The sequence below is a fragment of the Camellia sinensis genome, chromosome 1 (genome assembly GCF_055761805.1).
Source record: "Camellia sinensis isolate YWXY chromosome 1, ASM5576180v1, whole genome shotgun sequence".
Taxonomy (NCBI): Eukaryota; Viridiplantae; Streptophyta; class Magnoliopsida; order Ericales; family Theaceae; genus Camellia; species Camellia sinensis.
Genome location: NC_138961.1, coordinates 5,077,437 through 5,104,850, shown reverse-complemented (window position 1 = coordinate 5,104,850; position 27,414 = coordinate 5,077,437). Strand labels below are relative to the sequence as shown.

At 34.1% G+C, this 27,414-nt stretch overlaps 1 protein-coding gene across 44 annotated transcripts in view; it reads right to left on the bottom strand.

Annotated features, from left to right (window-relative positions):
- LOC114264538 (uncharacterized) overlaps positions 1 to 27,414 on the bottom strand; it is a 29,091-nt gene extending 1,677 nt beyond the window's left edge. Inside the window, exons 1-7 of one of the 44 annotated variants that reach the window (XR_014330942.1) lie at positions 27,063 to 27,414; positions 25,210 to 25,267; positions 19,845 to 20,023; positions 19,615 to 19,672; positions 17,856 to 17,948; positions 9,701 to 9,815; positions 9,265 to 9,572 (exon numbers count right to left, since the gene is read on the bottom strand). Coding sequence is in view for 8 of the 44 variants with exons in the window: in XM_028205185.2 (XP_028060986.2) it covers positions 16,334 to 16,489; positions 17,856 to 17,948; positions 25,210 to 25,267; positions 27,063 to 27,130 (375 nt within the window). In the remaining 36 variants the exon portion in view is untranslated. The other 43 variants (XR_014330962.1, XR_014330951.1, XR_014330984.1 and 40 more) reach the window with 43 other exon arrangements.

Genomic DNA, 27,414 nt, shown 5'->3' with positions numbered 1-27,414 from the left:
CTCGAGCGGGCAAGCAACTTCGAATGCATTTTGCATTTTTGCTTCGAGGGCGCTGCCCCTCGGCCTCGCCAAGGCACTGCCCCTGACCCGCCAAGGGGCGCTGCCCCCTGGACCCCCGTGAGCTGACCAGGCAACTCGATCCTCGACATACTCAGCGAAGTGGCAAAACATGAAATAATTAACTTCTGATACAACTCTGCAAGGCACAATTCGAGTTGGATTCGCATCTAAAGGTTTGGAGACATTACATGTTCCAAACACACCACTACAACCCGATAACCAAAAGAAGGGGAATATAGAAAAACTAAGATACGTAACCCCGTTCAAAACCATACCAACTCGAGCCTGGAACACCACAAAGAGACGTGTCAAAACCAGGATCGCTACATTGAATAGCTTCTTTTTTTCCGCACAAAAAAAAAAAAAACAAAACAAAACAAAATAAAACAAAACAAAACAAAACAAAAAAAAAAAAGAACAAATACTCAAATGATCCAAGCCCAAATAAAAAATCTTATATGAATTTTTTTTCTTTATAATTTTTTTTAATTTATGGCACAATTTTTATTTTAAAATCCTTTTATTTAATTATTGTGAATATTTTTTATTCAATTAGTCCGGGTATTAGTACAAAATAATTTGTAGACATTTAAAATCAATTATTCTCAAAATCATTAACTATTGAAATAAAATGTAAAAAACTACTTTTATAGTGATTTGAATATATGAAATATATTGGATCATACTTAAAAATTAACAAAAATTGATTATAATTTAATTTAAATCCCAATAAATGTGATTTTGAAAAAAAAAAATGTATGTGTATCAGTAAGTTTTCTTCAAATTGTGACCCAAAAAAAAAAAAAAAAAACCACGGCTCCAGTTACCGCAACCGTTACACTACGACCTTTACACCCCGCAACTACTACCACGTCACCGCAACCACTTTTTAAAAATTTTATCATAGGTAAAATAACTAATTTTTTTTGCCAAAAGAGAAACCAAAATCCATTTGCATTTGATTAATAACTTATGGATGGATTATATGAACTCATGTGCACATGTGATACCGCATCTTAATTTTTTTTATTAGGCAAAATATGAACTCTTTTGTATGTTATGTATGATGATGTATTTATGGAATTGATTAATAGGTGGCCGTTATTTATTTTTCTCATTTGTTTTCTTTATATTCTAGTTAGTTTGATTTATTTTTCTAAGGATGCGGTTGGATCTTGGATTTGTGGGGATTTGTGTAGGGAAATGCTAATGAAATAGAAAGCTATGGATTTTTAGGGAAAAGTTAATGAAACAACATTTCCCCTACCACAAATCTCCCCCCCCCCCCCCCTTTTCTCGGTACAAATATAAGATCAAAATATAGCCTAAAATGAATGATAGAAATATTCTCAATGTCTCATTATATTTCATACTTTTGTAATTATAAGAAAATTATTAACACCATCAAATAAAACTCAAACTACGAACATTGAGCTATAAGAAATTATGATTTGTAAAATAAAAGTAACATTTATGTTCTTCTAGTGAGAGTTAGATTGGTTCTACAGTCGAGAAAAAGTTTTTCTTTTCTATTCAACTTAGCATTTCAGGGTAATTTGAGATATAAATTGTCAAGAGGTTGTTCAAATTTGTAATAATTGTTTTTCTTTATTTAATCGTGCAGTGCCGCCAGACTAGACCTAAAGATAATTGTATATACTTTTGCAACAAGTGTTCCGAATTTGAGCATGCTCCTTAATATCTAAATGTTGTTCACTGCTACTTCATCATGAATGTTTGGAGCACACTGACATCTATAAATTATGCCTCTGATCAGACTCTGTTATATCTATGGATGGAGTAATTATCTAGTTATTAGAGCAATGCTTCATTTTAAGTAGCTTTGCTAGTTAAGAGTTTGTTGTGATATATTTATATAATTGTTGTCATATATATCTAAATGAACTTGAATGAACCAAAATTTTTCCTTTTCTATTTTTAGAAGTGTGTTCTTGGGCTTAGAAATGAGCTCCTTTTTGTTGATCTAGCTGAAATACTACTCGATGGGCTTATTTGAGTGAGTCGGTAAACCTGTTATTATCTATGACAACCACCTCCTTGATTAATTAAGCTAATTATGTGATTTGCATTGAACATGTGATTATGTGTTAATTATGACTTATGAGCCATGTGTGATATATATATATATATATGTGCTATGGTTATTGTGAACAGATAGGTAGAGCTATGATTGAACCTGTCTGATTCAGTAATTTTAACAAGTTGGAATTTAATATTGGGATAGGCAATTAGAGCCTAATTCACATTAGTATAATTAAACTTAGTTTGACTTAAATCATAAATGATGAGGATTAATTTAATTTGCATGAATTTGAAGTGGGCCTCATTATACACTATACACGTAAAGAGAGAGGGAGAAACTTTGAGAGTGAGTGTTCAACAAAGAGAAAGAAGAGAAGAAAAGAAAGGGGAGAGAGAACATTGAAGTTGAAGTTAGCTCTTCACAATTTCATCAATTTAAGGTAAGACTGTCACCCAATTTCTTGAAATTGAAACTCCTACACTCATCATCTTCTAAGATATAAGTTTAATTAGGATGAATTCAGGGTTAATAGGAAGTTTTATAATGGTAATTGACAAATTAGAACATGTCAGCTAAGTTAGAAAAGAATTGAAGGAAATTAGCCTTAAATTCAACATGCATGGCATGAATTCATGACACCTTGGTTTATATATATATTTTCTTGCAAAATCTTCGTGAATTCTACAAGTTGCAAAGAACTTTCCTCATGAAGTTTGGAATTGGTATTGTTGATACACATGGATCATGTTTTTTATAACTCCTTGGAGGGTTTGATCACCTAAATGGGAAGACTTAGTTTAAATTATGAACATGCATGATTTTATTTGTGTTCATACTCATCACTTCTTGCACGGGTTTTCAAATTGAAGGGAAATTCCATGGGTTTTGAAGATTTATAGCACAAGAATACAAGTGTAAGAATTGTTTTATGTTAACTTAAAGAATTTGCTCATTGCATGGAAATTGAGCCTTGTTTTGAATTTATGATTTATTTATTTATTTTGTTGAAATTGGAATTGAATTCAAAGTATTTTGAAGAGTTCTTGGCCTTGACATGCATGGAAATAAAGTTGGATTTGCAAAATGAGAGCTCTAAAACTTGGATAGATTTTCGAACATCATGTCAATCCAGACCGATCGAGCAGCCTAGGCCACCGCTCGAGCCGCCAGATCCCCTGTGCGGCATGTATTTTGTGCGCTCGAGCGGCTTGGGCTGCCGCACGAGCTGCCAACCCTCCCTTGCATCATGCATTTTGCACGCTTGAGCGGCTGTGGCCATCACATGAGCGACCGTGGCCATTGCACGTGCGGCCAATAGGGTAGATCCGGTTTGTTTTCACTCCATTTTTCTACCTTTCGAGCCTTCGTTTGTATGGTTTTAAAGTATTTTTCATGTGCATTCACATCTCATGAACACGAATGAATTAAAGAACAAAACTTTAACCAAACGGATAAGCAACGAATAGAAACCGAATAAGTAAAGAACGAATAGAACCGACTGAATGAATGAATTGTGTATTGAATCGTTATGCTTGAACTTGTTTGTTTAGGTCAGACACCGCATCTTTACTGCATTTTAGCACATGTTTCAAGGAACCCATAATGAGTAACAATGTTGTAAAGCTATGTTCAATTATAATTATTTTTTGAATGATTAACTGTACTACTTTCTTAAATGCTATTGTTTATTGAATGAATGTTTGTCCTATTTTATGAATTGTACTTGTGGCATCCATAGCAACTGACTGTTATCGCCACCGTTACAAAGATCTCTGTCAGTTCTAATCTTTGGAACTACTGTTACTGTATTGATGGCCATCAACTGACTGTTCAGTCTTTAAAACCTACTGTACTGTTCTGCTATGGGATGTACCACCTATGACTGAAATGATTTCATATGACGCTGAAATGTATGAATACTACTTATTGAACTGATTCATTACTAAAATCGACTGTTTGGAATTGTTATAAGGGCATCATTCATAAACCCTTTACACACTTGTTATTCAATGGGCTTTAGTTCACCGTTTATATCTATATGTATGTAGGTGATCAGGCACCAGATCGGGCTTAGCGGCATTGACCAGAACCCCCGTTTTGTCAAGCCAACTACTGTGCCTCACAACGAGGTTCCAAACCAACATGTGTTAAGGCTTTTGGGTGTTTTTACCTTGCCCTTTTGTGGCTCTGACCTTATGTTATGAAGTTTTGTTCCAAACTTTCATTTTGACCATTTTGTCATTGGGATTTAATTCCGTAAGTTATGGCACCTATATATATGTTTGGACATGGACTTATGTGATTATCGGCATATATATATAAGCTTGTTCGTTCATTTAAGTCCTCACAGCTCATTGGACGATATATTCTATTATTAATTGGCTTTTGCCAACCCCTTTTATTGCGTTATTGTCATTATTGTTAAACAAGCCTTCGGTAATCACAGATTACTGGCCGGTTACAACGCTAAACTTATAGGGGCAAGTTTGGGTCGTGACATTATCCCTTTGGTCTGTTCCAATTTGGACCTCCACTTCTTAATAATTTTTTTATTAAAATTTTACCTTAATGTAATCACCCTTGTTATTAATTCTAGACCCTAGCCCATCTCCTATGGAACCCTATCCACATGTTCTCCCTAGGCCCTACCTTTTCCCTGTGACTCTAGAGTGAGTGACAAATAGAGTCATGCGAGAAAGAGAAAAAAGGAAAGAAACAGAAAAGGGGGTGGCGAGGGTGGAGAGGAGTTAGGAGGTGGTAAAGGTGGATAGGAAGGGTAGAGAGGGGTTGTCAGAGGTGGTGGTAATGGAGACCGAAACTGGCTAGAATTAAGATTTCAAAAGTTTAGGAATGAGGATAGAATTGGAATTAAGGTGGAAGGCCACTCTTTAACAATTTTATTTTTTACCTTTAGCTCCAAACCTTAAATCTTTCAAAACCATGCAAACACTCTGATAATGTAATTAAATTTCTCAATTGCCACTGTCTAGTAATTTTTGCTTGAATATTTTCAATTTTAGGTGGGTTTAGGTTTATAAAGTGGAATATTTCTAAACTCAGTATCTAAATTAGAACTCAATTTTTTTTTAATTCTTTCACACTGGCCGCATACAGGGCACATTTGATTGGGATATTAAAAAGTAGTTTGAGAGTGAAGAGAACATGTAAGTCCACCACGGTGTTTAATTGAGGGATAAATAGGACGGGATTAGAGATGGGTGTATTCGTTTTGCATAGTACTAAACTCTAGATAAGTTTAGTATTAATACCATAAGTAATGTAGTATTAGAAGAATGAAGTCACTCAACTGTTTGTAATATACTTGATGAATTCTCAAGATAATTATAAGGTTAGCCTGTTAGGCATGCAAGAGAATTTCATAAAATAAAATAAAATAAACTATTTACAATCTCATCTAATCCAAAGCTTTATTGCAAGCAAGCAACATTTTATCTGCCACAAGCAAAACACTAATATTTTAATATTTAAAAAATTGCAAAGCATTTCACAAGATATGAAATAGCATGATTGTAAACATCTCAAGCGACAGTGAATGACAAAGGAAGGGGAGTGGCAGCGAGAGAGGAGAAGGGGTGTCTGGCATCAGAAGGCGGTGACACAGGCAACCCAACAGCAGTAGATGTTGGTTGGGGTGGGTGAGGATTAGATTGGGATTATTTGCGGTGTTCAAAGTGATTAAAAAAATTTCAAATTTTCACTTAGGAATGGGGTGCCCAACCAACAATTTAAAGTGCATTTAGAGCCTCTTCAAGCAGGAAATGGTTATGACCTTGCTGCTGGATCATGGGTTGGCCATTATGCCATGTGTCACACTTGGGAATCTCTAGCCCTCTTTAAGAGAGAGGAGAGTGAACTTGAAGACCAGTCTTTTCCCATGGTTATTTATGTTGTTTCTGGTGATGAAGATGGGAAGAGAGGTGGAGCTCCAGTTGTCTGCATCGAGGATGCTTCTAGACAATGTTTTGGGTTTTCAAAAGGCCAGGCTAATTGAACACACATTCTTTTGTTGGCTTCCTTGGTTCTTGGTCTTGACAAAATCAACCCCTGGTACTTGGGTACTTTTGATGCTTGTCTTCATGTTCATCATCATTTGTTTTGTTGGCCTCATCATTTTTCACACAATTTTTACGAGTTATTTTTCAAACAATTTTGATCGTAGCAAGTATTCATGTACTTTAATAGTTTCTACAAGGTTACTTTTTTCTTGTTCTATGGCTATTAGGGGTTTATTTGCCATGCATTGGGAATTGGTGGCCCCCCTAATAGGTTTCTTGTTCTATGGCTATTAGGGGTTTATTTGCCATGCTTGAGAATTGATGGCTCCCCTAATATGTTTACCGGGGTATGTTGATCTATATGATTCAGTGTCATAATTTTGTTTCGAGCAAATTGTTCTATGTGGGCTGTGCACACTAATATAATCACTGAAAAACTAAAAAAGCTGAAGTTACTACCTTATGTGTCTTATTCCTTCCTTGCCTTATTTGGTTTAATGTTGTCTTGTATGTTAATCAGAATTATTTTGCTTTTAAAATTTTGCTAGGTATATTCCTTTATTGAACTCGACATTCACGTTTCCCCAGAGCCTTGGTATCCTTGGTGGTAGACCTAGTGCTTCAACTCATTGTAGGCGTGCAGGATGAAGAGGCTTTCTACCTTGATCCACATGAAGTTCAGCCGGTGCAATATTGCTTTTCCACATTGACTCGTTTATGTAGTAATAAATATGTGCATATCTAGGCTGGCAATCTAATTGTTGTCAACTTGAATATGGTCTACACACTTCACCTTTTCTTTTCTTTTTCGCGAACATCCTACAAGATTTATTTGTAATAAGTAATTAAAAAAAGGTCATAATTTCATAGGTGAAACGGGAGTAAAAATAGCTCGTGACCTGTGGGAGGCCTGAAGCTTGCTCGCGAGCCAGGGTGGGCCCAACCAAGTTAGGCCCAAGCTCTAGCCTAGCTTGAGACCCTAGGCTTGGGCCTAGGCTATCATTTTGAAGCCGAGCCCGGCCCGTTGTCCCGCTCAAGGCCTACTCAAAGTCTGACCCGATGCCAAGCCCAGCCTGTTCGAGGCCCAGTTTGATTTTTAGTGGAAAACAATAAAATTTACGTAGAAAAAATAAGAAAAAAAAAATCCGTCCAAGCCCGAGCTTGGGCCTAGACCCGACCCACCGGTTTGCCCAAAGCCCAAATACCCCCAAGGCCTATTTTTTTGGCCTGTGGCCCAACCCAAATTTTGACAGAACCATGCACGGCCTGACATGGGCCTCTCCAACCTCGGACCCGGGTAAGCCGGGCCAGGCCAGGCCAAATTTATACCCCTAGGTGAAATGATACAAAACCGTAGTTTAAATCAAAGCTCACAGTACGAGTTGTTTTAAGAATATTGATTTGACAAAGTCCTTTTTCACTATAAATCGTAGGCAACCTTTAAAGTGCCACTGTTAGAAAATATGTTCATGCCCTTGTATAGAAGGTTGTACTGGGTTTGTTTTGAAACTACCTGTTTTATATCAAGCCTATAATATACTTAGCCTTAAAAATGTATACTAAAAAGAAAAGTATAAATGCTAAATGCCTAGGTGGTTTTTAATGGCAGTCCTAACAAAATGAACGTCATTGTTTTCCCCTATTTTGATTTGCTTTCCTTAGTTCTTTTTTTTTTTTTTGATTATTGTCCAATAATGATCTTTAATTACCTGGAATGATGAAATATGTTATTGCTAATAAAAAAAATGGCATTAACTATGTTGTTGCCTTCTTGCTTTATGATGTGTGAGTATTCGTAATGTATACCCCGTTTTCTCCTTAGCTAGTCGCATAATCAGCTAGTTGATATCAGGAGGGATAATTTAGAGGCCGGTACTTCATCTTATCATTGCAACTTGCAAGTAAGTTTTGAGACAGTGATTGCTTTATTATCATCCTCCATTTATTTATGTTGCTTTTTGTTTTGATAATGATTCCAGCGTTGAACAGCACGTACCCCTTGACTCCGTCAATTCATTCATCCTTGGCAATTGGGTTCTACTACAGGGACAAAGGTATGCACGCTAGCTGACTATTCTTGATTAAATTCCATACATTCATTTTATTATTGCTCAAGGATTGAAGCATTTTTTGACCATGACATTCTTTTTTTTTTTCTTTTTCTTTTTTTCTTTTTTTTGGGGGTTGGGGGGGGGGGGGGGGGGGAGGGGGGGTTTGGCAGATGATTTTGATGATTTTTGTAACCGTGCTTCAAAGCTAGGTGATGAATCATCAAAGGGTACTCCATTCACCAAGGGCAGCCAATCACTATGACATGTTGAGTGATACTAGTCGAAATCAACAGGACGAGCCTTCTAACATTGTGCACGATAATAATGCAGAGGGCGACACACAAGAAGATGACTGTGATTGGCAATTCCTTTGACTAAGATGGTTTATATTCTGCGTCTAAAACTAAAAGTTGCAGTTTTGGGTTGGAAACTAGCACTCAATGCACTCTCAACCTATGCACAACCCTACAACGCCTCTCTCAATAGCAAAATCGAAATCTCAATTGGGTTCACGTTTGTTCATTATTTTATCCGAACTGTTGGATTATCAAGTGTAGAATAAATTATTCAACTTATTCATATGATTTACCAGATATGGATATTGTAATGTAAAAATACAGTTGTTTAATTTCTTGTTTCACAATTCTATACCATTTGAGTGCCGATTATTTGATTGAATTTTTGTCCGTAAATGGGTACTAGGATGTTGTAGTATGCTAGTTATGGGGCTTGGTTCGAGTTATAGAAGTTGTTGGAGTGCTTTCATCGAATTTTCAACTACCTAATACTGAATAAATCTAGGAACTGATCTATTGAAGTTTTATTGTTTAATATCGGCATTACAAAGGTAGATTTTCATTACTGAAACAATTGATTAATGTTTAGATTTTTCTACTTTTTAGCCTCGTATTTTATTTTAATAATGTCAAGTGAAGAAAAAAGAGAAACTGAGAGAATTCACCCCCCCCCCCCAAAAAAAAAAAGAAAAAAGAAAAAAGAGAGAAGGATACATTTTGATCAACATTTGCCAGCTAAGATTAAAAAATGATTTTGGGGTTTCAACTTTTCAAACAAACAAATTGGGAAAAAATTATTTCTTGAAAAATCACGGCATAATCATGGGAAATTCTATTTCCACACCAAATTATCTTTGTATACATCTTTTCTCAATCCACATATTTACTTTATCTCAGTCCACACACTTCACATTCTAAATATACCCTTACCTTCTCTGTGCACATCCTCTCCTTCCATCATTTCTCACTCCAAAAACATTCACCCTAACTACACCAGCTACTGGCGACGGCGGCAATGATGACATCAACCGCCGCCCCTTTCCAGCCTCTCAGCCAATAGAACATATGCACATTCAGATGTTGGTGCCTTTTCCAAATCCACATCCTAAGAGACCAAAAGCACCCAATTTTGATTTGTAGTAGGAAGAAGATGAAACAATTCAAACAGCAGGTGCCGATGCAAGTGCAACGTTTACAAAACTTACAGTTATCAACAACACCTTATACACATACCTTTGGCCTAGGAATGGGTGAAGCTACCCTACTGGACTTGATCTGGTGAAATGCTTCTTCGACAAACTTTACTTTCACCAATAAATTTTGGATGTGAAGTGTTTATATAGTTCATCTAGAATGCAGAATTAGATAAATTGCATTGGTATATAGATCATGATCATTCTAGAAAAATATGGAAATGTTCATTTACAATTCATAAACATTGAGAATTTAAATACTTAGCAACACATATACAAAGGATGAGTTCAAATATTTAGATGCATGGTCACAACTCCAAGGATGAGGTTTAGGAACGGGAGGCGACGGCCGGCGGTGAAGTGGCAGGTGAGATGGTAGTGAGTGAGATGTGTATGAAGAAATTGTGAAATGTGTGGGTGCGGTGGTGGTGGGTGAGATAGTAATTTTGTTAAAGGATAAAATTGTGATTCTAAAAAAATTTATTAAGTGTGCGGAGTAAGGAAACTTGGTGTGTGAAAATAGAATTCCCCCCTAATCATAGATCACTACATAAACATCCATATAGTGAAATCATACATGACAATTTAGAAAAAGTACTTTGATATGAACCCATTACCGAAATACAAGAGCTGCCCCTAATCAAGTAGATCCCACAGCTTCCCTCTCATATAAACAAAAACAGACAAATTAAATAAAATTTACAAATATTCGACCACAATTAATTTGGTGCACTTGTTATAAATTACAAGTAAAAACACGAAAGTAAAAGTTAAAATTACCACTCATCCAACTATTAAATAATTAATTTTTCTGATTTATTTAAACTATTTTTACTTAATAAATTGTAAAGTCAACATACACTAAACAATTTGACACAACTTTTGAAGTACACAAATTATAAATAACTCAAATAAAATGAACCAAACAACACCACGTATGGTTAAAAGAAGTGTTTGTTCATTTTTTTTTTCTCTTATATGGTGCTTACAAGAAACTCTATAATCTTATATTTTTAAAATACTATTATAAGGAAATCAAAATTGACATTATATTTATTTATTTATAATCAAACTAGCATTGATCTAAGGTAATACACAAATTATGGTCATGCTATATTTTATAATTTTTAATTAAATTATTTATTTGTAAGTCTACATATATATAAATAAATAATATTATTTAAGTCCAATATATTTGCTCCAGCATTGAGTGGAGAAGCATGTCCCAGTCCTCTTCCTTCAAAGGTGTTTTGTTTCCTTCTAGTACAGATTTCACCAATTGATTTTATATACTGACACTACATTTTTCTCATCATATTTTATTTTATGTTTTTTTTATTATTATAATTTTACTTTAATTTAAAATTATCAAACAAAATAAAATAAAAACTTCAAACTTAAAGAAAGACCAGAGTTTAAACCCAAAGATAGACAAGAGTTAAACTAATATAAATAGGTTGTAAACACTGAAATAAACATAAACCTAGACAAGAGTTTAAACAAATCTTGAATTAAGCTGACAATTCGTCAATGAGAATTTTTTATTGAAAACTTAAAATATACTGATACTGCTTCAAATCAAAGATAATGATTCACTCACCCAAATCTCCACCGCCGTTTGTAAAACCACCATTTCTACCATTTTCAGAGTCTTTGTAAAACCACCATTTCTACCATTTTCAGAGTCCGATAAACCACCATTTCCAGAGTCCAGCGGAGAGTCCAGCGGAATGATAGCTAATGATGGAGTGCCATGGTGTTGCTTGCATCAAGCTTCCCACTAAGGTTGTTAAGCTTTCAGTCTATAGCATCCATTTTTTTACTCAAGTTGCCAAGCTTTCCATATTTTTTTCTTTTTTTTTGTTACAGAAAAATTCTCCCTCCCGTAGATCCATGGTAGCAACTCACGCATAGATCACTAAGGTGTCCTATTGTCCGTTCCATCTCTCGAACGTTATGATTATTCAAGGCATTGGAGACATGACTTTGAAGAGTCTAGCTACCCTCCTTTCTGTTGCAGGAAAGTCTCTTAAAAAGGCATCGGTAAAGGTCATTAAATCCATGACTGGCATAGATGCCAAGCAACAAATGAAGGCAGTTACAAGAATTCTATCAGATACTAAATTCATGAACAAAAAGATAAATTACAAGAATGGAAAGTTCGACAATCTGACTAAAAAAATAGATGTTAGGGAAAAGTACACAACACTAAAAAAATGGATGCCATCCATGACATCTATTTTTTAAGTGAAGTTGTCAAACTTTCTATCAATTTTCTTGTCCATGAATTTAGTATATGACAGAATTATTGTAACAACTCTCATCTATTCCTTGGCACTCATGCCAGTCATGAATTTAATGACTTCTACCGATGCCTCTTTAATAAACTTCCCTACAATCTTGTTTTGTGTTACTGTTCTGTTTTAGGAGTGTAACTAAGAAGCTATGCTTATTTTTTTTCATCGTTTATTTATTTTGTTTTATGCTATTGGACATTAGTGCTCCGCATATTTTGATTTTTGTGCACACTTCAAGTGGAACAGCTTGCTAATAAAAAAAAGTTCTCATGCATAGAGAAACAAATGGTCACTTGACTGAAGGTTTGTTGTTGCTTTCAGGTTTATCAGAATGTTAAGATGTAGATTTAATTTTAGGCTGGGGTCTATTTTGTTTTCTTGTAATGTTTGTGGTTTGTCAATTTGTGTCTTGGCCAATCATGTTTTCTTTCTTTTGGATTGAATGTTTAATACGAGTGCTCTTCTCACCTTAGTTTTGTAAAATGTTATTATTACCTTATTGCCGAGAGAAAAAAATCATAATAATGAACTACTTACAATTGCCATGGGCACAGGTCATCGTGCAACGGCCCATAACTAGTGTATACATATGTAGCAGACCTATGAATTGTACCTTTTTTGGAGTAGCCTATGAGCTATACCTCACCATTGCAGATGATCTCTGCAAATCTCCTCCCACACCTTTCCCCTCCCGTACATCTCACCACCCTCACTCTCTTTCCACTGCAAACCCCACCATCACTCTCCGGTGACCCACCGTCGCGATCCTTACACCGCAGCACCCTCAATACTTCAGCGACCTCACCTCCGACTGTCGGAGCTTTTGGTTAGGGTTAGGTTGTGATTTCCACCTCGCAAGCCCGTCACACTTCGGCCCCAAGAGAGGAGAGTGAGAGAGGGGTCAACAGGGAGGGTAGCTAGGGAGTGGCTGCCTATTTGGTCGCCAGACTTTAAAATGGCCGGAGAAAATGCCGGCCGAAGTTGTTGGGTTGGGGTCAAGGGTAAAATTGTTATTAAAAAAAAAACATTTAAATTCATTTTGGGTCACACCACCTCACATTTTTTTTAAAAAAGTAAACTTTTAACTATCTCCTCAAAACACCTCTAAAGGTCACAAGTGTGGACTATACACCATGTGGGATATGTGGTCAGATATCCCTAATAGTATCCAAAGTAAAAAATGTAACCATGCTCAAAATAACACGTGTTAGGGGTAAAAGTGCTATGTTGTATCTATGTAGGGTAATATATACTAGTCTATACATATAAAGCTTGTCCCATCATTTCTTGTCTCTCGCTCTAGTCTTTTCATCATACACTCTCAGTTGTAATGGCTAAAAGAGCTTCTCTCGTTGTTGTTGTTTTTTCCATCATCAAGCACCATTTTAAAAGAGCTTCGAATGCTGCAAAAAGCTTAGGGGTATGATTATTTTTCATTTCCTTTCGATTTACGTGAATTTTTTGACCTTTTTTTTTTTCATATGAAGAATGCGATTGTTTAGATAGGCAGAAGATGAAGATGAAGTTAAAAAAAATTATGTATGGAGAGCAATATGAGTTTCTTCATAAAAACATTGAAAAATGATGAGCTGAAACTTGATGAGGAGAAGGATGAGAAGGAAACTGATGGGAAGAAAAAGGAGGAGGAGCTTCTTGTTAAGGACAAATATGGGAACAGGAAGAACGATGAAGACGAGCTTGATGAAAACAAGATGGTTGAGGAAAAGGAGATGGATGAAGAGGAGCTTGTTGAAAAGAAGAAGAAAGATGAATTCTATTTGTCTTCAATGAAATCCCTCTCAAAGGTTATGATTATTCAAGGCATTGGGGACATGACTTTGAAGAGTCTAGCCACCCTCTCTGCTGCAGAAAAGTCTCTTAAAGAGGGTATCAGTAGAAGTCATTAAATCCATGACTAGCATAGATGCCAAGAAACAGATGAGGGCAATTACAAGAATTCTATCATATACTAAAATCAGGGACAAGAAGATTGTTGGAAAGTTTGACAACCTAACTAAAAAAATAGATGTTAGGGAAAAATTTACATCACTGAAAAAATGGATGCCATCCATGACATCTATTTTTTTAGTGAAGTTGTCGAACTTCCCATCTATTACATCTATTTTTTTAGTTAGGTTGTCAAACTTTCTATCAATCTTCTTGTCCATGACATTAATATATGACAAAATTAACGTAACAACTCTCATCTATTCCTTGGCACTTATGCCAGTCATCAATTTAATGACTTCTACCGATGACTCTTTAGAAAACTTCCCTGCAACAGAAAGGATTTAATGACTCTTCAAAGTCATGTCCCCAATGCCCTGAATAATCATAACCTTTGAGAGAGATTCCATTGAAGACAAATAGAACCCATCTTTCTTCTTTTCAACAAGCTTCTCTTCATCCATCTCCCCCTCCTCAACCATCTTCTTTTCATCAAGCTCCTCTTCATCATTCTTCCTTATCTCATATTTCTCCTTAACAACAAGCTCGTCCTCCTTTTTCTTCCCATCAGTCTCCTCATCCTTCTCCTCATCAAGTTTGAGCTCATCCTTTTTCAAAGTTCTTATGAAGAAACTCATATTGCTCTCCATACATAATTTTTTTTAACTTCTTCATCTTCTGTCTATCGAAACAATCGCATTCTTCATATGAAAAATCAAAAACAAAGACAAAAAAAAAGGTCAAAAAATTCACGTAAATCGAAAGGAAATGAAAAATAATCATACCCTAAGCTTTTTGCAGCATTCAAAGCTCTTCCAAAATGGTGCTTAATGATGGAAAATACGACAGCAACAAGAAAAGCTCTCTTAGCCATTACAATTGAGAGAGAGTGATGAAAAGACTAGAGCGAGAGACAAGAAATGATGGGACAAGCTTATATGTATATACTAGTATATATTACCCTACATAGACACAACATAGCACATTTACCCTAACACGTGTTATTTTGAGGATGGTTACATTTTTTACTTTGGATAGTGTTAGGGATATCTAACCACATATCCCACATCGGCGTAGAGTCCACACTTGTGACCTTTAGAGGTGTTTTGAGAAGATAGTTAAAAGTTGATTTTTTATTTTTTTTGACTTTTTTTTATAAAAAGAAGTGTAAAAAATGTGAGAGGTGGTGTGACCCAAAATGAATTAAAGTGCTTTTTTTAAAAAACAATTTTACCCTTACCCCAACCCAACAGCTTTGGCTAGCATTTTCTCTGGCCATTTTAAAGTCCAGCGACCAAATAGGTAGTCACTCCCTAGCTACCCTCCCCATTGACCCCTCTCTCTCTCTCTCTCTGAGTCCCACTATCCTCTCTTGGAGCCGAAGTGTGAGGGGCTTGCAATGTGGAAATCACAACATAACCCTAACCACCAACTTCGACAGTCGGAGGTGAGGTCGCTAAAGTATTGAGGGTGCTGTAGTGTAAGGATCGTGACAATGGGGGAGAATGGGGGCAGTGGGTTGTCGGAGAGATGGTGGGGGCGGGGTTTGCAGTGGAAAGAGAGTGAGGGTGGGTGAGACATACGAGGGAGAAAGGTGTGGGACGAGATTTACAGAGATCATCTACGATGGTGAGGTATAGCTCATAGGCTACTCAAAAAAAAGTACAACTCATAGGTCTGCTATACATATGTATACACTAGTTATGGGGCGTTGTGCGTTGCACAATGACCTGTGCCCATGGCAATTGTAAGTAGTTCATTATTATGATTTTTTTCTCCCAGCAATAAGGTAATAATAACATTTTACAAAACTAAGGTGAAAAGAACACAATTATTAAACATTCAACCCAAAAGCAAGAAAACATGATTGGCCAAGACACATACTGACAAACCGCATAAACATTACGAGAAAACAAAATGAACCCCAGTCTAAAATTAAATATACATCTTAAAATTCCTCAAACTGATAAACCTAAAAGCAACAACATCATCAGCAACAAACTCTTCAATCAAGTGACCATTTGTTTCTCTATGCATGAGAAAACCTATTTTTATTAGCAAGCTATTCCACTTGAACTGCGCACAAAAACCAAAATATGCGGAGCACTAAAGTCTAATAGCATAAAACAAAACAAAATAAATAAATGATTTTAAAAAATAAGCACAGCTTCTCAATTACACCCCTAAAACAGAGCAGCAAAACAAAACAAGATTTTAGTTCATGATCTCCAAATTAATCTTAATCCAAAAGGCCACTCTTACCTAAATCAAATCAAATGTACCTCATTAAGTGGCAAATCCTTCTTATTGGTTATTCTATTATAGTTTACAACCAAAAGGTTTGTCCCTTAACATTGAGATACAAGTCATCAACCCAAAAAAATAAAAATAAAAATAAAAAAATTAACTATCAAGGAAAAAGGCAAAATTCAGAAAATTTGTAAGAAAAAAGAAAAGAAAACCACATACATAGTGCTCAATACTAAAATGACTCTAAAATCCAAGTGCACATATGGTGCGAACAAATCAACTTCAGTTGCTATTATCTCATGCAAAAGAAATGACAAAGTTGCAACATTATTGATCTGCAAAAATGCATGGATAAGCATTTTAGAAGGTTGCTTCTAATTCCAACAATATAGGTACAAATGTGTCAGATAGCATTGCTAAAACAATAATCACAAAACCAACCAAAGGAACATGTATAATCTATCAATCTATCTATACTATTATAAAGTGAAGGTTGGTGGTGGTGTTTACACAAACATGTCCCATATTTTTAGAGTTTTTGTAAAAATTATTCAAAGCAGAGGACGGTCCTCGAACCCATGACCATGGGTTTAATAATGGGTCTTATAACATATGTGAAGAATAAAAATGTAAATACACTGGTGAGATTGAATAAATAATATATATTATTTGTTATTATTAACCAACATGTGGATAGACAAATAAAAGGAGTACTTGAAATTGAAGAGCTAATAGGAAGAGAAATTTTAAGAAAAAATATTTTTTTTTGGGAAGTGTATAAAATAATATGTATGAGAAACCCCTGTCAAAGCTATAAATTGAAACATGTCAGGTTTGAAAAGAATGGGCATGGTAGAGTCCTTATAACAAAGCACATTACAAATAAAATGAAAATATATAAACCAACAAAACAATCTATGGTGGCTCTAAACTACCCCATGCATGTATATAAATATTATGCTCAATGGATAATTCCATCAACCCCAGATCTATGCACATGAACAAGAAAAAGAATAACCACAAAAATTGTAAAATATTGATTGAGAAAAAAAAGATACATGAATAAGAAAAAGAAAAATCACATATCTATGCACTTTGAAAACACTTTTTCCTCACATAGATAAATAAAATTTGTAGTTTGAGCCATAACTAAAACATGTAACTTTAAAGAAAATCAAAACTCATTTACAAAGCCTCATGGATCTGAACTTCATACCCAGAGATGCCAAAAGAACACAATATATGCACACATAAAGAACATTTATGTAAAAAGTATTAGCAAAACTGAATATCAAGTGAAAATAAGAAAAGGTAAGTGGACAATGAATTTTATTATTTATTTTTCTTGGCAGGAAAAACACCAATTTCTACCTAGAAGATTTGAAAAGGAAACTGTGTTCCTTATCCCTACAGAAGAGAATCTTACTTGAACTCTTCTACTTAAAATACTAAAAGGAAACTATAATAATTATGTTAAATTTAAACAAAATAGTGACTTGAACTATGAATTTAATCATCTGACCACGGTAGAATAGACATTTAACATTGGTCTTATAAAAAAACAAGTTAAGACATCTCATTTTTCACCCGTAGAACAAACCTTCAACATTGGTCTTACCAAAAAAACAAAAAAAAAAGTATTAGCATTGGTCCAATTATGGAGAATGGTGCTAAAATAGAAATATAAAGCAAGCATCTAACCTTTTGACAAGAATGGCAAGTGTACTTCATGAGTGATGTAAAACTTAAGGATATTTGGAGTAATATTTTGGGGATAACCAAAGTCCATGGTCTCTGCAATTTTTGATGAAAAAGTATCAAGTATTAATGTAGGTAGATAGGAAGAAGAGCCCAATCTAGCATACATTAAGCATTTCAAAAGTACAAATATCAAAAAGTTCAGCTTCGAAGATTCAGAGTGTGGACCAGAAAGATCATACAACAGTAATGCATAATTTGCAATAAAACGCATGGACAAAAGCAGTTTTGTCCACGCATAAGTATGCGCACATCTGCATATGATTAAATTCAATCAGATGGCCATTAAATGTATCTTATATTGTTGAAAATATGCAGCAAAACACGATGAAAAAGGGCAAGACACAAATAAAAAAATAAGATAATTTCTAAAGATAACTTTTATCAAACGTTGAACACACAAACTATGACTCAAAAAAAATAGTAACAGTTAATAATCGCAAGTGACTGAGTAATGAGGAATCTCATTATCCTTCTACTCAAGAAGGGATATTTTTGTTTTTAGGTATCTACAAGCTGCAAACTAACATATGTTCTAACTTTCAGTAAAAGAACAATTAAATAATGTTATTGAACTTCAAGCAGCTATGGAAAAGCTATGTTGATACAAGGTGTTTGACTGCAACACCTCCTAAAAGATATAATGGGGAAAAAAATAAAAAGATTCTATCTTGAGCCTAGATTTAAATGTAATATCAAAATGAATCAAGCTAATGTTTAAAAGTAAGCATAGTTAGAATTGCCCTTTTGACCATAACAATGAGGGAGAAACCAAGCACCTCAATCATTACAACAAAAAATTTCATAATGAGAAATTAGTAATTATCCATACAAAATGACAAGCACAAAAACATTGTAAATCTATCCCTCAAAATCCAACAAAAAGTTAGCCCACAAATATGACAAATTGAATCACCAAGTTAATGCAATCCTAAACATTCAAAAATCAAAAAGATTAGAAAGCAACCATCAATACTCGTATATAAAAAATAAAACATTTTTCTAAAAATACACAAACAAAGAAATTGCAATAATAAGAAATAAAGAGTACCCATTAAATGTTTAGAAACTACTTGAATTGCGTGGTCAGCTTCATAAATACCTAATTTGCAAAGTTCACTTAGGCCTTGTTTGGGAAGTGAAATTTTAGCCTTTTAGGCTAAAATTCACAAAAGGATAAAATAGGCTAAAATAGCCAATAAGACAGACAAAATGTTACATCAAACCCATAATCATTTTACTTTTTCTCTCACAAACATCACATTCAACTACCAAAAAATACAATCATCTTCCCAAATACAAAAATTTTAACCTGCTAAAATAGCCAAAAACTAAAATAGCCTACTAAAATAGCAACTTCCCAAACACCCACTTGAAAGATTAAAGTGGCCTTGATAAAAAGTAACAAAGAGTGAAACTCCTTAACTTTCATATGTTCTATCTACAGTCATTGTATAACATTGAAGCTAAGAAACATGAAACCAAAATATATATATATATATATGGAAAACAAATCTGTAGTCAAAAGAAAGCAAAATCTAAGACTTCGGTTTACTTCCCTTGAAAAAAAAATAAATAAATAAAATAGAACAATGAATAACAAACCAAAGCAATAAAAGCAGAGAAAAATGATACTAACAAAAGTAAGAACAAGAAAGAAAGCTCCAGAAAGAATGAAAAATCAATAATAATATTTATTTACCTTTTAAATAAGAAGATTGTTAGCTATTCTAGTTGTGTTTCAGCTTCAAAGATTGACCCTGGAAATCAGAAGGAAACCAAAAAATGTAGTTATGTTTTTAAAAACAGAAATAAATAAATAAAATAAAACACATAGATAATTGAACAAAACAGGTTGTTAAGAGCTTCGGTTGAAGATGATTGCCTTCAATGTAGGAACAATGGCTTGAAAACAGAGAGTCTATTTGATACCTCAATTGAAATTGGTTGAATCATGCGTAGTTGAACCCATAGATCTGGTCAAACACAGCTTTGAGATTGTCGTACAAATCGCAAACTGATCGCCATCAAGATCGTCTACTTTAACCTATCTCCAATGGCTTTTAGATCATCATCGTGAGCCATTGATCGTCATCCAGAATGTGATCTCACTATAATGGTCGAGAGAGAAAGATAAAGGCATGTAAAGGACTGAGAGAAAGAGAAAGCAAAACTCAATAAAGGTGAAGGTCAATAAAACAAACGAGTAATCTATGAATTTACCAATTAACCCAAAACTCTTCAATAAAACAAAAGCTAAAATCAATAAAGTTGAAGGTCAAAACAGAAAGAAAAAAAAAAGAGCCATTGTTACTATACAAGGCGACAACCCCCTCTTATATAATAGTAGCATAGATATATATTTTTTGAAAGGGTCCTGTTACAGTGTGCAACCCCTTAAGGGTTACACACCATATGCAACTTTATTATTGGCCATTGGATTACACAAATACATCCTGACCATTGAATTCTTTAATTTTGAAAAATTGGACACCGAAGAAACCGGTTGACCACCATCTCCAAAAGTATTAACGTATTCTCTCTTCTTTTTCTTCTTCTTCTTCTTCTTCTTCTTCTTCTTCTTCTTCCACAGTGTTCTCTCTCTTTGCTTTCGTCTCTCCCTCTCCCTCTACTGAAAAAGTCCCTCCTTGGATTGATCTCTTCCCCTGCTGCTCTCTCTTTCTTCTGTCTCTACTGCGCTCATTCGTCTCTCTTCGTTTGGCTCAACTTGCTACAGGTTGTAAGTGGTTGTTCGGTTTAAAACCCTAATCTAACCTAGTGAGCCTCTGTTTTTTTTTTTTTTTTGAAGAGCAATCAACAAGGTATGCCTCCCTTTAATTATTTTTGAAACCCTAAACCCTCTTCTAAAACTCTCTTCTTCCCCATTTTTTTGGATATTTCTGAAATCCTCCCTCTTCTAAAACTATACTCTCTAATTTTTACCCTATTTTCTGTCTCTAGTGTTCTATTTGAATTTCTATTCCAGTCTCTCTTGGCTCACACTAATTCAAAATTTGTACTGAAGCAAGGCTTCATAAGGATTTTATTCTACTTTGCTATTTATATATCTCAGTTGACATTCGTAATGAAATAATCCATTTTTACATTAATCAATGTAGTATTTTGTAACCATATTGTTGCTTCCATGACTTGTTCTTGAGTTGTTGCAAAATATTTCACGAGAAATTTTGGCGTTAAAATTATGGGGCTAATTATGTTATTTGAATTTTAAATGCATTTAAGATGTTTGCAAAAATGCCTAGTTCGTTGGCGACTTAAATGAAAGTATTTTGGAACTATAAAAACTTGTGATTGACTTAACATGTCATCCGAAGATTTATCCCAAAATATATTTAGTGATATTCGCATGAAGCAACAATAACTTGTGGTTGGGACCTCCCAATTTGTAAGTATTTTTGGTAATGTTTAGTACTTCTTGTTCTAGTTGAAGTAAATAGCCATCTCAAGTAAATCATTTGTTTGATTGGTTTTTAAAAACATATATATATAAGCGAACGCAGTTCACATACAATAGAAATACTTCTAAAAATGCTAATCAAATAGTGCTTGAACTTCACTTGTATCCTTGTTTACGCATAAGCAGTTGACAAGATAATGGGGAAGAGACTCCAACCAACAAAAAAGTGTGAAAAGCTAAAAAGAATTGAAGTATATGATTTTAATTTTAGCTAAAATGCAATCAACATGAAGCTTATGTTTAATAAAATGAATTTCCTCCGCATACTTTTTTCAAAGTGTATTGATACTAAGATAATACATGAATTAGTGTCTTCCTCTAAGCATGGATTTCCTAGTAACTATGAAAGAGTAGTGTCGAACTTTAGGATTGAAGTAGTGGAAAGTGTGAGAAGGGAAAATTTTGAAATCTTTTTTTCCCTTGTTGTTTAGCATGATAAATGATAATGTTGGAAAATGTAAGATTGTTAAATTTTGTGTACAACCCATAGCAACATGGTAGGTTGCTTTTCAATTTCTTGCAAAATATACATAAATGTTTCTTGCAAAAAATAAAGAATATTTTTTTCACTAGTTTGTTACTTTTGATTTTCGGGTCCTGTTGCCATGTGCACCTTATATCTTAACCATTGAATCTCCACAAACTAATCTGAGCCAATGAATAATTTAATGAAAAAAAGTTGAAACCTTCTCAACCAATTGCTGTCTTGACTAAACAGCTCCTCTCTCTCTCTCTCTGTTTGTCTTTCTCTCTCCCGCTCTTGCATGTATTAATTGCATTTTTTTTAATATGAAAAATGATTTACAAGCATAATTGTTATACAGAATGTCACAAAAGCAATGTCAAAACAATACGCTTGAGCAATCATATCGTTCAATTTTATGTATGAATTTTATATTTACATAGCATTACTCGTTTTATTTTCCAACAGTGCCATTTTTAAAACCTTATCAACGAAAATAGCTCTGTAATTCGTAATGCTGATAGTGTTTTGTTTATTTCTTGGTCTAAAACCAAAAATGACCCAAAAATACGAAGATAATTTTTTTTTTTTTCCAACGAAAATACAAAGACAGTTGGGTTCATATAATATGGTCATTCCCCATTTGAAGTTTGCTTTCTATTCTAGGAATTGGAAGAGGCTATGGTCTCTTTTTTTAGCCCTAGTTAAAACTTAAAACCTATTTTTCAAAACATGGGGACTTTAACGTAATTGCGGATCCAATGGCAATGATTGTGGAATATATATTTAAAAAATAATAAATTATCTGTTTATATTCAATCTATAGAAAATTTGTAGCTCAAAGTAATCTTGGATTGGATTTATATGCAGTTTTACAATATATGATGAAAGTAAATGTATTACTTGAAGAGCTAAATGATTACATTTGTGTGTGTTTGCGTATCTGGTTTAGATTATATTTGCTCAATGATTTTTAATTCATTTTGTCCTTTTTCTCTTGTTTATTTGTTTTCTTTTGTGTATCAAAATGCTAGTTTACTTATGAATTGCACACTATGTGCACACACACACATACATATATGCATATGTTCTAGACCATGTGTTTAATGAGTTGAAATATATGTTTTTTTTTTTTAAGTTTTTGGTTTATAGTTTTTTAAGCAAGCAACAAAAGCCTTTATATGTTGTTGGCATGCTAATGTGTGCCCCTACAATCAAACTCAAGTTTTGGCTTGGTCGATACCTTTTGACAACCTTACTAATAGAAAAAACGGCAAGATATTCTAGGAATCTATCTTACTAATAATAATAACCAAGGGCCTTTTATATGCCATGTCATTGTAAAGCTACAACTTAGAGTAGGCCTTACCTTCTATGGAATACAATTTCATGCACATTGTACCCCTTTTCTTTGACCTAGCTTTCACCTTGTTTTTAGTTTCAATTGTGACAATCAAACATTTACATAGTTTCGGTCAAGTTTCAATGTCAATCCTCTATCAAATATCTCCCATCAACTTTGACAGGGTGTAAGCATATGAGTGGATAACACTTTCACCCCCAAGTCTCACTTTAGTGTTTAATGAGTTGATTTCTATTGTAAAGTAGCTCAAATTGTCAGAAGTCATGTTAATGGGTTTACTTGTCTATATTCTGCTCTGATCTCTTTTGAATTGTATTATTCTGGTCATAATTTCTTGAACTAGTAAATTGTTTGGTTGAGTTATTTAATTGGAGCCTCAACTTGAAATTTTTATTGAGCTGCTCTATTTGAATAGGAAACAAAACAGAACAAATTGAAAAGACTAAAATGCTCCGTTTAAGAAAATTACTCCTTTTAATGGTTGATTGTGAAATACATTTATTAATTGAATTTGATACTCCACTCGCAGATTCCAATAGTGATAGTTCCTCTGCTAAGCATTGAGTGGATTCAATTAAGGACTTGATATCATGCTTATTCCCCTTGGCATTCAGTTTAAGTTAGTGCATTTCCTTAATTTTCTAAACCCAATACAGTCTCCCAGTTACATTATTTTATATATAAAATATAATAGACTGACTGAACAAACATGAGATGTTAAAATTGTGTCCTTTTTGTTCTTTGAGTGATTATGTTGAATTTTTGTGTTAGTTATTTGTGAAATTCAACCTATGATGCTATGATGTTGAACTTGAGTGATTGCTTCCTCGTGAATTTTTTGATACAATATTAGATGATGATTTTCATATGGCTAGGTTTTAGATGATGATAATATATATATATATTTCTAGATTTCCTTAGTTCACCCTATTACTTTAGCACATTTATTGCTTGATGAAAGCACATCTCTTGTATGTAAGCTAATTGACATTTACCTAATTTTCGCAAATCAGGAAAAAAAAATCTATGTTTGCCATGAATGGATAATGATGCTCGACCAAAGCATGAACTCTTAAAATTTTGTTTGAACAGCTTATTGAAAACTAGTCCCTAGGAGCTGTATTTCCATTGTAAAACCAAGTTTTGTAGCAAATATATATGAAGCACGAAGCAAAAGTTTCACACTGGTCCACTCAAACCTTGAAAGAGAATAACAAAACCAACAAGTAAAAAGTCACCGAATCAAAAGAATAAAAATAAAATTTACATTAAGTGAGACAAAAATAAACCAAGAAGAATTCAATTTTATTGAATCCACCGTGTCAAGCCATACATGCATTTTAAGTCGATGGAAGAATTCAATTTTATTGTAAACCAAGAAGAGCATGAAGTGAAGAATTTCTCAAAAAACATGAATAGAAATGGAATTAATTGATAAATATTTCTCAACAAATAGTCTAGTCCTAAGGGGATATATTTGCTTATCACAAACAAAAGAAAACCGGCCTAACACCATTACAGACTTAGCAATGACATTGATTGCCGGTACATTAGTCACTTGTAATTTTATAACGGCAACGCTAACTTGATATAAAATCAGGGACAAAATGATCTCCAAAAAAAGAGTAATACCAAAAGCTTTCATTTAAATCATCATAGTTCCCACAAGGAATGCTTTGATATCCTTTTTTTACTCCTAGCAACTTCCTTTTAGAACAAATTCAAATATTATTTAACACGAGTTTACAAAATTATAAAATCTAATCTTCAAAGAGAACCGAAAATTACTAGAACAAATAACCTAATAAGCATCTCATATAGACACGTGATATTACAAAAACCAATACGAGACAAAATATGAAAACGACACTACAAAATCCCACAAATAATATAAGATAAAATCGATAATGACAAAAACATAATTGTAATATTATTCAATTACACAAGCATACAACAATCAAACTTGGGTGATAGGACTATAGAAATAACTAACCTTTAGGCCATTGCCATTAGGAAGAATGACATGATCCACTGTATTAAATAACTTAGGGCTACAAACAATAACAAAAACGTAAAAATTAGAACTTCAAAAATGGACAATCATATAAATAGATCTACAAATATCTATAGAGAGAACTAGAGATTAGGGTATAGGTTTGAATTTATAGAGTTGGAAACAATAGCACCAAAATACAAAATTTTTTACTACAAAAAACGAGATTTGATGGTAACTATTGTAGAAAACATAAACATAGCTAGGGTTTAGAAATCGGGAAAAGGAGAGGGAGTTAGAGAGAGAAATTGAATTAACCGGTGCTGGGTAGAGATCGAGACAAGGGTTCGTGTAGAAATTGGCGGAAGCAACTATGGATTCCGGGGAAATTTCCAAACAAAGTGATACAATGGTAGTGTGGGTGTAGATAGAACGGTATGAAGAAATCGCCTGAGAGAGAGAGAGAGAGAGAGGGAGAGAGAGAGAGAGAGATACCAGAGAAAATGGTGACTGGTGAGGGTGAAAGAAACCATCAGAGAGCATGAGGAAGGAACCGAAATGGAGAGAGATGAAGAGTGTGAGTCAAGATGGCGAGCAAAACCAAAATGAAGAGAGAGGGAGAGTCGGTGATTAAATTTCTAAGATCAAAACAAATTTTACAATCAGACTTGAACTAAAAAATATAATTCACTGCCACAAAATAGATTTTATAAACAAATTTGCAATCTATGATCAAAATAGAATTCCCTGCCACCAAAATAAATTCCTGCAATGCCTTACTGATCTAGGATAATTGTTAGAGACATCCATAGAATTCACTGCCACCATTGCCTTGTTGAACTCAATAAACAATCAAACAAAACAGTAGTTTTTTTTTTTTTCCAAAAAGGAAAAAGAAAACAACAAACACACTTACAAATTTGTTTATTTGTTTAATAAACTCAAGAAACAAGTTGCCACATTACACCTTTGCTCACAACCCTTGCAATTTACACATTCAATTTAAAATTGGGGTAAGTTAAATATGCACCATTAATACTTCCATCTTAATGTGTTTGCAATATTCAAAAATCAAACCCAACAAAGTATAAGAAATTATAAAAACATAAATCAAACAATTTCATAGAAGTCAACCATTTCATAGAAAAAGACCTATCTCATCTCATAGTAACCTATTTCACATAAATCAAACAATTTCAACCCATTTCATTTTCAAATAAATGAAATCAAAATCATAAAGAAACACAAATAATTCTGCCCAACTTCTCTGCACTCCTCTTTTACTTATCCATAAAGAAACCCAAGAAATTTTTTTTAATCAACACTACATAAACAAACCTTCTACAAAGAGGTCACAAAGTTAATGATTGAAACACGTAAAAGTAAAAGTAAAGGAATACCAAAATCAAAGTGGTTCACAACTACTCTTAGTTATCTACAAAGAAATTTAAAAAAATAATAATAATCAACATTTTCATGTTTAGGCCACACAGAATATGCTTTTTGGTTGTAAATTTTCATGTTTAGGCCACACAGTTCAGTCAAAAACATAAAGCCAGAGTGGACATTAGGAGTATGATTTTCAACATTTTCTTTATAAGAGTCTTAGTAAATAATTTTTATTATAGTTATTTATCTAAAAAAAAAGTCCTAGTAAATTGATGTTATTAAGTCCCATTTAAACATTCAGATCAAGCATCCAAGTTAAACACTAAACCCCAAATTGAAAATCCCCAAATTTTGAAATTGAAAAACCCTAAACCCTAATTTTGAAATTGAAAAACCCTAAACCCTAATTTTGAAATTGAAAAGCCGCGAATCATAACTCAAAACCCTAATATCTGAACATGTACCTGAAATTGGGCGGTGCGAGGGAGAGGTACGAGAGACGGCTCCGTTTGCTTCGTTCGTGGGTCTTCATCGACCGGGCGGAGAAGCGAAGACGAACGAAGCTGCGAAGGAGGTAACTCCGAAGAACTGCTCGAGCGAAGAAATGGCTGTCGCTCCGAAGGGCTACTCTTCCCTCCGTTTTCTCTTCATGTTCTCTTCTTCGTCTTCGCTCTTTCTCCCTCTCTCTCTCTCGAACGCATCTCTGTGTCTCCCTCCAGCTAGTTTTTGCTCTATTTTAGGGGGCTCCTAAATTTTAGGATGGAATTTTGATTTAGGTAAAATTTTGGGGTGTTTGCCGGAAGAAATTTGCATTTG